Consider the following 13,841-nt stretch of genomic DNA (forward strand, 5'->3'; position numbering starts at 1 on the left):
GATCTATAGATCCACTGGGTCGGGAGTTGTTATTTATGTCATGGGTTATTACATGTACACCTCACTAAAGAAAATATTTATTTACTTATGTAATGATGCGTTAACATAATATCAAGTAGAATAATTTTTACAAAAGACCGGTGGGGACATTTAAACTTCATGAATTTCAGATTTCATTTTTGTGAATTCACAATTTTAACTTCGTAAATTCACGTTTTCAACAAACATAACTCACAATTTTCGCTTCATGAATTCACGATTTTAACTTCATGAATGTATAAAGTTAAAATCGTGAATTCGTGAAGATTAAATCGTGAATTCATGTAGTTGAAATCGCGAATTCGAGAAAATAAAAATCGGGAGTTCATGAAGTTGAAATAGTGAATTCATAAAGTTGAAATCGTGAATTCGTGAAGATGAAATCGTGAATTCATGAAATGTCCCCTATGGTCTTTCGACCATTTCAGTAGAACGAAGCATTAATGGTGTTCCAAACATATTTGACACTTCTTGTTTTAGATGACGACGATCGACGAATGCGTTTTATCAATGGCGATGTCAATGGCGTCTATCAATATGGCGGTGTTCAAGATGGAAATGGCGGTGTTCAAGATGGAAATGGCGGTGTTCAGAATGGAAATGGCGGTGTTCAGTATAGAAATGGTGGTAATCAATATGAAAATGGTGGTGTTCTATTTGGCGGTATTCAAAATAATAATCAACAACAAACAGTTGATGAATATGGATATTTTATTTTCATTGTTGTTTGAGTTGCTAGAGTTTTCATCATCATCATCATATGTCTTTACTGTGTCACAATTTTTTAAAGCATGTTTCATGTAAATAAGATAATTCAGCATGTCCTACTTTTATCGATTAGATAAATTAAACCATAACATGTAACAAAAATCAGGAAACGTTGATACATATCGTTACCTTAGTGCAGTAACGGGTTTAGTCCTTCTAAATTTAATAGGAGTTAGTTTAAACATATTTATTAAAACTCGATTGCGAAACCATTTCTTGCAACTTATATCAATCACTTTCGACCAACCAGTACTGGTTTTATATGAAGGAACACGGTCGTGACCCAAGTACGGCCGGACCCATGATCCCTGGGTTAAGAGGTAGACACCTTTACCACTAAGCCACCACTCCACTTAATAGGAGTTAACCTGACATTGCATTACGGTGACGAATTTTGTTGAGAAGCGAAGTTACAATGTAATTGCAGAAGAGGATTTTCAACTAGGTTAAAAAATATACATGTATGTACAAACAATAAGCCATATATCAATAATCAGAAATAATGCGGATTGATGGTAATTTCTAACATGTGACTTTTGATGGCGAAATGTGCCGAGAAGTTGCGGTTGTTTAAGTGCGCGTATCGATAGATACAATCGGTTTCATCTTCGTTTCCATATAGTACTCTCAGTGCTTTGATTTTTAAGTAAGTATCGGTAAAGAAGAAGCCACTTTTAATTGGACTTTTTTTAATTTTGCCGATTTTCGTAAATCGATACCAATGAAAGTTATTGATTTTCGATTTCAACTTAAAGATTACAAGTTTAGTGAAGGGAAATAGATATTGCAAATCGGAAACTCTTTTATCACGATGTTCGCAGAATATTGATAGATGTTGTTTTTATGTTGCTTTTTCTTTGACAAATATTCAATTTTGCTTTGTTGTAAATAAAGGTGGAGGGGCACACTGTGGACGGTATTACTGCACACATGGATCCTGCCAGTACACAAACATGAACGGGGTTGAGACCCATAGTTGTACCTGTAGTCAGGGTTGGCATGGTGAACATTGTGATCAAACGGGTAAGACTTTTTATGAAGTACTGTAAAATCATCAAGTTACCGCAATGCTCTAATATTTTGTGCATATTCCAATAAATTAGAAAATTGTTTGCTCTTAAAGATAAAGTATGCTTAATCTTGTGTAGAATAAATATATATTTTTTGAAATCTTTAAAGTCCTTCCTAAATATTTCTTATTTGAATAAAAGTATGAATAAATTGAAATTGCAGAAGATGTATAAGAGTAGTATTCCGGACAGACTAAAAAATATATTAAAGGGCCATTCCTTGCACAAAAATCATTGAACTGGAATATGCTGACGATATGCACAATTAGACTTGGTACTCTCTTCCTGTAAAGTTTGAATAACATTTTATTCGCCCTCAATAGTTTTATTTCAGTTCATTTTTACCCGCAATGTTTTCCCCTCTATTTCTCATCTTAGATTTAAACAATATTACTTACATTATTTAATTTTAATCAAAATGGAAGTTGATTTTTTATATCCTTTTCCAACACTCCAAGCTATCGCGTAATCGAACAGACCTCTCCTATAACGGAAGCATTCGGAACTGCCTCGGCTATTATCTATAATATTAACCTCGGAAACAATACGGATTGAAAGTAGTTCTACCACGTGGTTTCAGATGTAAACAGAAACAGAGATAATGTAATACGAATGTATATATTTGACATCTAATGCCTGTTCCGGTACTCTTTTGCTTAAAAATATGTCTGACAACAATTTGTAATTTAAATATGCCCACTGATGTTCAATTTTAAACAAATCCGACGAAATGTCAACAGGTTGGTTTTTTGTACTTTCGGTTTCTACAACCATTATAATAAATATATAAATAATGAATTGTTTGCTTTTGTACCTATGATATCATTTATTTTAGGTGAACTTTTACTACATATATTGGAAATAACCTTGTCAACAACTCCCAGCATTAAATTACTATTTGTTTACATGTTTAGTTTCTTAGCGTCGGTTAGACCGAAATACCGCATCCGTTCTGTGTATTCATACTATTGTGTTCGAGGTCCTTATCCGAAGACTGACGGAAAGGGCCGAGTAGTTGCGATTGTAACGGAAGTTCTTCTAAAGTATCAATCGAACAGGCTATTAGTGTTTAAATGACCAATGAAAATTCTGCCTATATTCATTTCTTTACTGTTAATTTTAGCGGAAGTCAAGGTGAAATCAGACGGCACTCGGCCGAAAAATGTGCATTCGATTCACATTATTCCCGAAAAGTATTATTCCATCAATACGTTAATGGATCCGTTATAGTATAACAAAGAGAATAATTATTGGAAGAATATGCTATAGATTCCTCCATATAGCAAAAAAATTTGTACCATTAAAGAATTAAGGTAAAAAGAATTAACAATTCTCACCCTATCCACATGTATATACTGTTCCACCATTGTTTAAAATGGCCCTGACCCTAAGGAAAATACTATTTTCTCATAAAAAATCATGTATGACAAAAAATGGAACACATATTATATAGAATATTGCAAGTTTCCAAGTCACTTGTTTTAAAAAAGACTGGTAAAGTATTGATAAAAAATAAATATGTTTAAACCAATAAAGAGTGGAGCCTGATGAACTTTTTGGCTCAACTATTCAAAGAATAGTGGTGCTATCCTTCTCATCCTGGTTTCTGTGTCCGCGTTGGCATACCACATTGGTTAAAAATTTGAAGGCAGCATCTAGCATGTTCAGCATCAAATTTCATGATTTTTTTAAAATGTTTGCTTGCAACTTTTTGAGATCCCCCGTAATAGGAGATCCAAAGCCAATAACTCTAGAATGGTTTTTGAAAGAATTTTGGACCATTTTACCATTTTGAACCAAGGAAAACCTGCTTTAAGTTTTTCCATGTAATATTATTGAAGGTTACTGATCAAGTATACTGAATGTATTCACTTGAAACTAAATAAAATGTCTTCGGGATCATAATCGTATGTCACTTTTCAACATCAAAATTTACCCAAAACCAAAACTCTAAGGTGGGTTTTACTGAGTAATGGCCCCTTGTGAATTTACTGAAGGTATTTACTTTTTATATAAGTACATGTTTCTTTATCATTAATAGGGTCACTATTCCAAGGACCACTTCTCTGTCATTGATTTTGATTTATTATTAGACGTTAAATTTGTAAGATCAGTAAAATTTTGATCAAAGGAACTCCACTGAGGACCAAAAGCCTGAAGCAATAAAATCTGAATTTCTTGCAAAAATGAGTTGGGACACTTAAAACAGTAACATAAGCAAAAGATTATTAAGAAATATACTCAGAACTAAAATAATAGTTTGTGCTATTTAACCTGATTTGAGTCAACAGAGTTGTTTATTTATTCTCTTAATGCATCTGCCCATTGTAACCACAACCCACCCCACCCCAGGGATATAAGCAATCAGTCCCTGGCAAAGACCTACCATTCGAGTTGACATAACAGTACGAGGGCAGAAGTTAGGGAAAAATCTGATAATCACTTAATTATTATGTTTTATTCTAAGGCTTGAACGAAACACCTATAAAACACCCTATAACAACAACAAAACAAAAATCAACAACAAAAACACCCCCAAAAACAACAACAGCAACAACAACAAAAATGAATTAATAAAATAAGTGTTTCGCGAGTTAAAAAATCCATCACCATAGAAAACTAAACGTCAATTAATAAGGTACAACCAGAATAGACGGTAGGAATATAAATTGCTGCATAACACTTAAACTTAAACGTCACATAATGTATTTTCGTTGGATTATTGTTGTTCAGGATATTTTTGCTCGTTTATGGAAACATCTCCTTTAGAACATTTGTTTATTTGTCTGCAATGCACGCATTAACAATTCCAATTTAGCCATATAGACTATTTCACAGAAAAGCATTTTTTAGGGATATATAAAAACAATATCAGTAAATTGTTTCAGTGGTGTCGTACATGCATACCTCAAATTGAGTTAGAAACTAATTTACTAATGATAAAATCAAATTCCCGAAGAACATTTTTCATAATACTGTAATGTTACTACATTTAACGAAGCATGTATCCCTCCTAATATTTGTAAGCTGTCATATTTTTAAAAACAATGAGAGCTAATAATGTTATAAAATACTGGTTAAAAGTTGTTCAGTTAAGTAGTACAAGATATGTCAAAGTTGTATATGATCTTATGTGTAGAGATTTAGAACTTAAACCGAATTCAATAGCCTGGGCTAAGTCTGTTATGATTTTGTTACAATCTTTAGGATTAATCAGGGCGTTGCTGATATAAATTTATTTTTAGCAATAGTTGAACAAAGATTAACAGATACATTTATACAAAATTGGTATGCAACTTTAAGAGATTCATCAAGAGCAAGAAGTTTATGTATTATTTTGTGATTTTGGTTTTAAATCATTATTGTCAATATGGTTAATATTGAACAAATTAGGAAATCTTTATCACGTTTCAGGACTTCTTCGCATAGATTAAAAGTACAAACTGGTAGATGGCATAAACCTGAAGCAATTCCTTATAATGAAAGAAAATGTAATATTTGCTTCAAACTAGAAAATGAATTTCATGTATTATTAGAATGTCCACAATATAATGTTTTGAGAAAACAGCTCATAGATAAATATAATTGGAAAAGAACAAATATACCAAAATTTATTGAATTGTAAGAAAATTATCAATGTTTATATTTAAAATGTTTGAATTAAGAACAAATGTTGAATATTCGTAAATTATAGTACCGAGGAAGGTAAATGTAACGTTACTTAATTGAAATCATTATGCAAAACCTGTACTTCATTTAAACCTTGCTGTGATATGTTATTCTATTAATATTAAAGCAAACTTATGACTCAAATATACAGTAAATGTTAAATATATGTTATATATGTTTAATGACCTTGAAATTATGTTTCTGTATGTATGTATGTTTGTTTATATGCTTTGTGCTCATAGGTATAATACCAACATGTATTTGGTATAAAATCTTGAAATTTTATTAAAATAGTTGAATAACTAAAGACTTTTGACAAATGAAAATAATATACCAAGAACAATTATCACATCAGTACAAAGACCTCAAACAATTAATTTATACATTAATAATTTCATCTAAACAATTAGAAGCAACAAACAATTAAAGTTACCTCTTCATCTTCTATCATTACGATGTTTTACTCTACCTGAACTTAACATCTCTGAAGAACTTCGACAAATTATGCAAAATGACGTTGTTTTACTCTACCTGAACTTAACATCTCTGATGAACTTCCACAAATTATGCCACATTACGTTGTTTTACGCCATCCCGCGGAGAACCGGAAATTGAAATCTGATTTTAACCAAATATAATAATTATATAATTCTTTTGACATAATTTAAATATTTAAATTTGTTTTTGTTTTGTATTTGTTTGTTTGTTTGCTTTGATTACCGTAGCTTGTTGTACTGTATGCAATTTTTTCTGACAGATCACGTGACCTCATTCCATGCCAATGATTGCACAAATCACCAATGTTTCCACGGCCACTGCGAAAGGGACGTGTACAATAACGAACACTGTAAATGTAAAGATGGATGGACAGGATATCAATGCCATATCAACGTAGCGCAAACAGGCAAGACATTAACTGCACATTACTTTTATGAATCGATATTTTCTTCCAACATCAAACAAAAAATATTATTTACAATTAAAGATATGAAACGGATTATTAATATACAGTCCCTTTTGAAATGTGAAATAAACATCATTTGAATACACACAGAAAATATATTATGTTTAGGCTCTACAAACAGTAGGTCTATAATTTCATAGTGTCATTAAAAACTGACAGTTTTTGTAAGAAAATAAATACCAAATTAATTTGACAAGAAGGGAATGCATCTTTCCAAAACATAGTTTATACATTCACTTATTAAAATAAAGTAGACATATTTAGGAGGAATTAACTGGAAAAAAAATCTGCAATGAAAGAATTTTTACCAAAGGTGAGCATAGTAATCTTTAAGCAAAATACCGTTTTTAGCTTTACTTAGATTAAACATTTTTCATAAGATTTATTTCACTTCTGTGCAGCTCACTAGAACTAGTTTTAAAGTAAAGTTTTAACATCGGAGGAAGAATTTTCCTATGCCCATCGTCAACAATAATAGTCCCTAAAAGTCCTTTATTTGGGCCCACTAACGGGTTACCTGAGCTAAAAAAATGAACAAATTGTCACAAAAGAGTTTTTGTAATACTCTTTTTTATGCTTAAACCCATCACTTGAAATAACTAAAACAACAACAACAACAGCAAAACCAGATACCTTGACGGTTTATAATTATGACCAAGAGTGCCATTTCCATGGTTATTGGACTCAGTCGGGATGCCTGTGTGACGATCATTGGTCGGGGAATAGATGTGAATATCGTAAGTTTCTATGGCAACTTTAAGTTATATAGTAAGTTATATAGTACTCAAAATTTGCTAAGGAATTCTTTTTCTACAGTGAGTTACTTTGTGTTTTTACAATAAATGTGAAAATTGATTAAAAGGAATTAAATATAATTAGTTAGGAATTGATTTTTATGAAAATAATGACAATGGAAGTGTTCCTTGACGTGTGCCTGTTGCGGAAAGAGTGTGCTGGACGAAAATCAACATTTTGGAGATCACATAGTGGAATAAAAAAATCTTGCAAATCAGGAAATGGTTGGCGTAGGGTGTTTAATACCGAGTATGGTGTCCGCGGGCATTAATTACGGCCTGGCATCGCCGCCGCATGCTGCTGATGAGCCTGCGGACCTTGTGATGAGGAATCTAGGCCCATTCCTCTATGATTGCATGTCTTAGCTCGGTTGGACGTCGTGCGAAGAAATAGCTTTCTGCAGCATACTAGTATCCCAAGCATGCTCAATTGGATTTAATACCAGGCATCTCGCTGGCCAATCCATGCGGACTATAGTTGCCTCCTCAAGATATCGGTTTGTGATGTGGGCTCTATGTGAACAGAACGGGCGTTGTCATCCATAAGAATGAATCAGGCCGATTGTACCAGCGTACGTGTGTACATGGACGTCTAAGATTTCATTCATGTACCTTAATGCCGTAAGTGTACTATTTATACTGATGTGTAGGTCCGTTTTCCTCTGAGCGCTTATTCTTGCCCACACCATGACTGAATCCCCGCCAAAGCGATCGTGTTCTGAAACGCATGCTGGAACTAAGTGTTCGTTTGGACTACTCCTAACCCTAGCACGTCTGTCCGTGAAGTCAACACAAAACTGTGACTCATCAGTAAAGAGAACCGCGGTACAATCATTAACTGTCCATGTGTCATGAGTCTGCGCCTATTGCAAACACTCTTGAATAGGTCAAAGGAATGCGAATTGCCAGCCTCCGTGACCTCAACCCAGCATCATGCAAGCTGTTTCTAACATTTTGTGTGCTTACACGCACACCAGTTGCATTCTGGAAGTAGTTACGTAAGGTCATAGCGTTCGAGAACCGTTGGCGCCTGGCCAAAAGGACATAAATAGGTCATGGGCTTGAGTCGTTGAACGTTCCCGACCTCCGGCGTTGCCCTGCAAGACATTTCCGGTCATTTGGAATCGGTTCCACATCCTGGAGACAACGCTCTGGGATACCCCAAGGACATGGGCAACCTGCCTTTGTGAACAGCCAGCCTTGCAACATTCCAATACCCCTGTTCATCTCATCTTCAATAAAACGACGTCTTACCTGATGATTAGCCATAGATTATTAATTTCGAACACAGTTTTACAATAAACGAGAGATGTTGTGTTGCTTGCACACGTTTAAGTGAAAGGCATGGCCATAAAACACCAAATTTTCATGGGTATGCTTTTCCACGTGCTTATCTTGCAAGGTGTACATGACAAATCGATAACTCAAGTATACGGTTATGAGGTCCCGGTACAGATGTTCCGTTAGCGGAAATATAATTTTAATACAAGTTTGCTTCATTAAAAAGAAGCATCCGAGAGGTTTTTTTGCTGCTGTAGAAGATTTAATTCGAAAATATTTGGGGATATTTTTGCATAAACGACGTAATGAATGGTTATAAATAACAATTATTTAACAATATAGAATTTAATATATATATATTGAATATAGTATCATAATGAAAGTTTGTTTTACACTTCATTTTTTAAAAAAATGAAAGTTTGTTTTACACTTCATTTTTTTAATTGGTTTGAATAATTATATGCCGGAGAAATGGACTTTTTTCTCGGCGCTTCAGGGGTACTTTTTCTAAAAGGGGAACAATTTATGTTTTGTCATTAAACTTTATTCTAAAATAAATGATAATAATAAATGAAACACAAACATTTATCAAACTTTATTCTGGTGACCAAGACAGTGCTGTTATGATGCATTAACATTTTTATTTACTGCTATATTTAAAGTTGCAATCGGACTAAATCAAACAAATACTTCACATTTTAGTTTTCAAATTTGTTACGATTTACTACTGAAGTGCCCCTTTAATCAAAGAAGTAACTTTTTTTTTGAAACAGGTTTTTATATTCCGGTGCACGATGCAGCAACATCATGCTCCTTATTATGTGTCTGTCCATACTGTAAACTCAACGTTTTAGACCACTTTTATGAATAGACCCAAACAAACACATGTGTTGTGCGATTTCCATTTAATAAGTAATATAAATCAATTTGTTGGGATGTGCCTCTGTAAGAATTATTCCGCTACTAATTTGATCTTTTTGTTATTGCAGATTTATTGGGTTTTGTGTTCATGTAACAAATTGGTTAAAATTTACAGTCAAATATATCCATAGAGTCTTAAGACACTTTTTCTACTGTCAATCATGCTATTCTAAAGTTAAAAAATACGCATACAACAACAACAACAAAAAAAAAAAACAAACAAGCTTAATTTCTACACTTTAAATAGTTCCAACAACAACAACAACTTCTACAACATCAAAACCAAATACCATGATGGTTAAAAATAATCATTATGACCAAGTGTGCAATGACCATGGTTATTGGATTCGTCATTCGGGATGCCAGTGTCACGAGAATTGGTCGGGGGATAGATGTCAATATCGTAAGTTTCTGTGGCAACTTTATTTGTATTTTATCTAATAAGCCAACTTTGAAAGTATTTAGTGGTGATCCATAATTGCAAGGACGACGAGGGAAGTACATTTAGGTTCTCATCGACCGCTGTACAGTGACCTATCAACATTTATATCTTTGGGTAATACTGCATGGACATTGCATAGAGATTAAGTTTCACCCATTCTTATTAAAATCATATCCTAACTGTCGCTCTACTACCCTGTGCTTCGAAGCGAAGAGTAAAAGAGCGAAAACGATGATTTGATTTTAGTGAGATTGGTAAACTTATTTATATATCTACTGAAGAAGGAAACATTCGAACATCATTGAAACCAGCATTTTGGAGTTAGCCTTATTGACAACATAATTATTTCTTGCATCATGATTTTTGACTTCTTTTAAACAATTTCTTTGACTGAAAATGTTTTTTTTAAATATATTTTCCAACGCTTGTTGAAGACCCGCGGCGTCTTTAATGAAATGTTATTCTTCTTAGAGTTTGTATTTTTATTGTTTTAAAACTTTAAAGCATTGCAGTTTGAATTTCAATTAATGTTTCTATAATCAGCCCCAGGTTCTGGACAACAAGACCATTGCCTTAATCACTGTGGTGAACATGGTACGTGTACAAGACACCAATCACATCATGGAAATGAGTACTGGAATTGTAAGTGTGATCATGGATGGCACGGGGATCACTGTACATTTCAATACATTGGTAAGAGATACAAAGAACTTTTCTATGAATTTTACATAATTCTGAATCGAATATTATTAATTTTTGGTTTGTTGGATTTTTATGGTTTTCGGACTATAAATAGAGTTTGAAATGAGATATTGGAATCAAACTTTGTATAAGGCAACCTTTTGTGGAAACCGATGTTGGTGATGCATTTTGACCCCCTAGAGTCAAGGTCAATGTCATCGTTACAATAACTGGACTTAGGAATAAGATATTGTAATCTAACTTTGTATATAGAAAGCTTTTATGAAGACCTATCTTTTTTATTGTTTTGGACCATCTTGCCCTGTCCTGTTTTCGTTTGGGGTCCGCCAGGGCTCCTTGCCATTGGTTCTTGTTGGTGGGTCATATGGGGGTTGCGTTCATTGAACGCCGCCTTTCCTTGTTGATCTTGTTTATAATATGTTTTGGGTTAAGGTCACCGTTACTAAAATTTAAAAAAAAGGTTTCTGGATAATAACTAGAGTTTGGAATGAGATATTGTAATCATACTTAGTATCTAGCAAGCTTATATGAAGACCTGGCTTGGTATTGCATTTTGACACCCCTGGGGCCAAGATCAAGGTCACCATTTACTAAAATGAAAAAAAAGTTTATGGACAAAAACTAGAGTTGGGAATGAGATATGATAATCATACTTGGTATCTAGCAAGCTTTTATAAAGACATGACTTGGTATTGCATTCGGATCTCCTGAAGTCAAGATCAGTGTTATTAAACAAGAAAAAAGTTTATGGACAATAACTAGAGTTAGGAATGAGATATTGTAATCAAACCCTGTAAACAGTAAGCTTACATGAAGGCCTATGTTTTTCTTTTGTTTTGGACCCCCTTGGGTTTAGGTCACCATTTCTTTAGGTAGAAAGATAGTTTGTCGGACAATAACTACAGCTAGGCATGAGCTATTGTAATCAGAGTTTTTAGCGAGCTTATATGAAGACCCCAAGCTCGGTGTGCTTTTGTTTCCCCTGAAATCAAGGGCATTAATCTAGTTATAACAATTAGTTAGTTCTTAACACTGTAGTATGCATTACCCCTCTGTTTTAGGGTTTAGGCCCCAGGGAGATGAAATGAATTGCACAATATAATATTAAACAAAATATTATATCAGGACAATGCATTGAAATTAAAATATTTATGTGATGATTGATGTTTTAAATCCATGTGTTAAAGCTATTTGCGCAGAAAGAAAACATATATAATCTGCTGTAGAATATTCAATACCGCCTCCGTGGTCGAGGGGTTAGAGTCGATGACTTCTAATCCAGTTACTTCTCTTGCGTGGGTTAGATCCCCGGGAGATGCTTTGGTAGTTTAACGCGGTGGAAGGTAGTCTAGTACTGGTGTAACTCTCCAGGAACGATGGTTAGGAAACTACCAGCCGATATTACTAAAATGAAACAAAAAACCCCCAAAAAACAACAGAATATTCATGTGCCAATGGGCCTCTGGTTAAATAAGTGCTCGATCATGGCGTTTATTTATCCGTCTTTGAACAGTGCGAAATGGGGAGAACGCCCGGAACGACGAAGTGACCACTGGGAAAATCCTTAAATGGCTCTGGATATGGTTAGTTTTTTAAGAGACAGACCTAAATGAAGCTGGTAAATGAATTGCATTTGCACATGTGTTTATGGTGAGAGCTGATGTAATTTTCTATGACATCATTGCTTTTTATCTATAAAAGGGTTTAAAGACAATGAAAAAATGTAGATGGATATGTACTTATGCCATTAATTCATAATGAAAGAAACGAATAAGCTCATATATATGGTTGCTAAGTTGTTAAGACATTATATTTTAACCTGTATTGTGAATATTTCCAAGAAAATGTTTTCTTTTCAAGACCATTCATGATTTACTATAAGATATATTTACTGTTTACTTATCGTGTTGTTCGTTTCGGCCGTATATTATACAGATTCGGCATTACTTTTGTACATTTTCACATTCTTGCGGTATGGATATACAATTAAACATGTGTTAGGATTATTCCAAAAAAAGACCACCCCTTGAATAAAGACCACCCTTTGACACACCTTTATTGATAAACATGCATTCGATTCAACTTAGAATTATGACCACTTGTCTATAAAGGTCATGTATGGTCTCATCTTTGGATGGTCTTTATTCACAAGTTTGACTGTACTCGATGTACATAGTAAACTCATAAGTTTAAAGCTCTAGACATATACCTTAAACTCGCTTGAACATGTGTAATAGATAAGACATTCCAAAATTATTCACAAAGCATTTTTGAATAATAAGCCTGACGCATAACGTCTTTGAATTTCTGATATTCTTTTATTTTCAGTGACTCATAGTACACATTGTCATAATACTTATTGCGTGAATGGAGACTGTACATATTATCAAGACACAATGGGTCATAAATGGGGATATCATTGCAGGTGTCACCACGATTGGGAAGGTGACCATTGCGACCAAGAAAAAACAAGTATGTATCCTTAGACTATGGATATATACCATTAACCCTTACCACACTAAATAACTTAAATGGACTTGTCCCTCTATCAATCTGAAGAACTCATTCATTGTTTTAAGGGAAAAAAAAGAACAGACCATGATCACACAGCACGGGTGGTGCGGCGGATCTTGGTCTGCAAATGCGCCGGATATTGGTTTGGGGAGACAGGAACAGAGCAAAACTAGGGGAAAGAACATTTTTCTGAGGACATCACCTCTGACGTAAATTTTCTTTCTAAATCTGAAAAATATTCTGTCATATCGTAACAGTGCATATAGTACATTTTTTATTGTAAAATTGCAAACAAAAAGAAAGAAAAAAAAAATCGTTTATCGTGAACTTAACTCTCTTGTAAGAAACTGTTCAAATATTGCTTAATACAAAACGTACAGTCCATGTGACTTATTTTGTTAACTTCTGAAGTATTTGAGCTTTGATATGTGAACAGTTACAAATTCGTGTAAGCATGGACATATATGGGGCAAAAAGAAAACAGCAAAGTCAAGGCCAATTGAAACTGTGTCGGACATACTTTTTAGAACATAAAACCAAAGTTAAATACACTTGGCTTTGTGATTTCCTACCTTTGAGCTTGTTTAACCTTAAATTTGATGATTTCGTTACGGATAAGGTTTAAGTATTGAAAAAATTTCAAATTGAATCGCAATTGCAATTGCCCTTTCAGACAA

General features: G+C 33.8%; 1 protein-coding gene across 6 annotated transcripts; it reads left to right on the forward strand.

The window, feature by feature from the left end:
- The first annotated feature begins 467 nt into the window (after positions 1–467).
- Positions 468–13,166, forward strand: LOC132756269 (protein jagged-1-like). Of its 6 annotated transcripts, none has more exons than XM_060747287.1 (7): positions 468–702; positions 1,702–1,830; positions 6,304–6,450; positions 7,131–7,247; positions 9,754–9,909; positions 10,492–10,641; positions 12,979–13,166. In XM_060747287.1, the coding sequence occupies exons 1-7, from the start codon at positions 483–485 to the stop codon at positions 13,134–13,136; spliced, it is 1,077 nt and encodes a 358-aa protein (XP_060603270.1). In that variant the 5' UTR covers positions 468–482; the 3' UTR covers positions 13,137–13,166. The 6 variants fall into 6 exon arrangements, with proteins under 6 accessions (XP_060603270.1, XP_060603271.1, XP_060603272.1 ...); XM_060747288.1 differs by having other exon boundaries at positions 468–666; XM_060747289.1 differs by having other exon boundaries at positions 468–663.
- Positions 13,167–13,841: the final 675 nt, after the last annotated feature.

The sequence above is a fragment of the Ruditapes philippinarum genome, unplaced genomic scaffold (assembly GCF_026571515.1).
Source record: "Ruditapes philippinarum isolate M1 unplaced genomic scaffold, ASM2657151v2 ctg2643_1_1_1_1, whole genome shotgun sequence".
In the NCBI taxonomy this organism is placed as follows: Eukaryota; Metazoa; Mollusca; class Bivalvia; order Venerida; family Veneridae; genus Ruditapes; species Ruditapes philippinarum.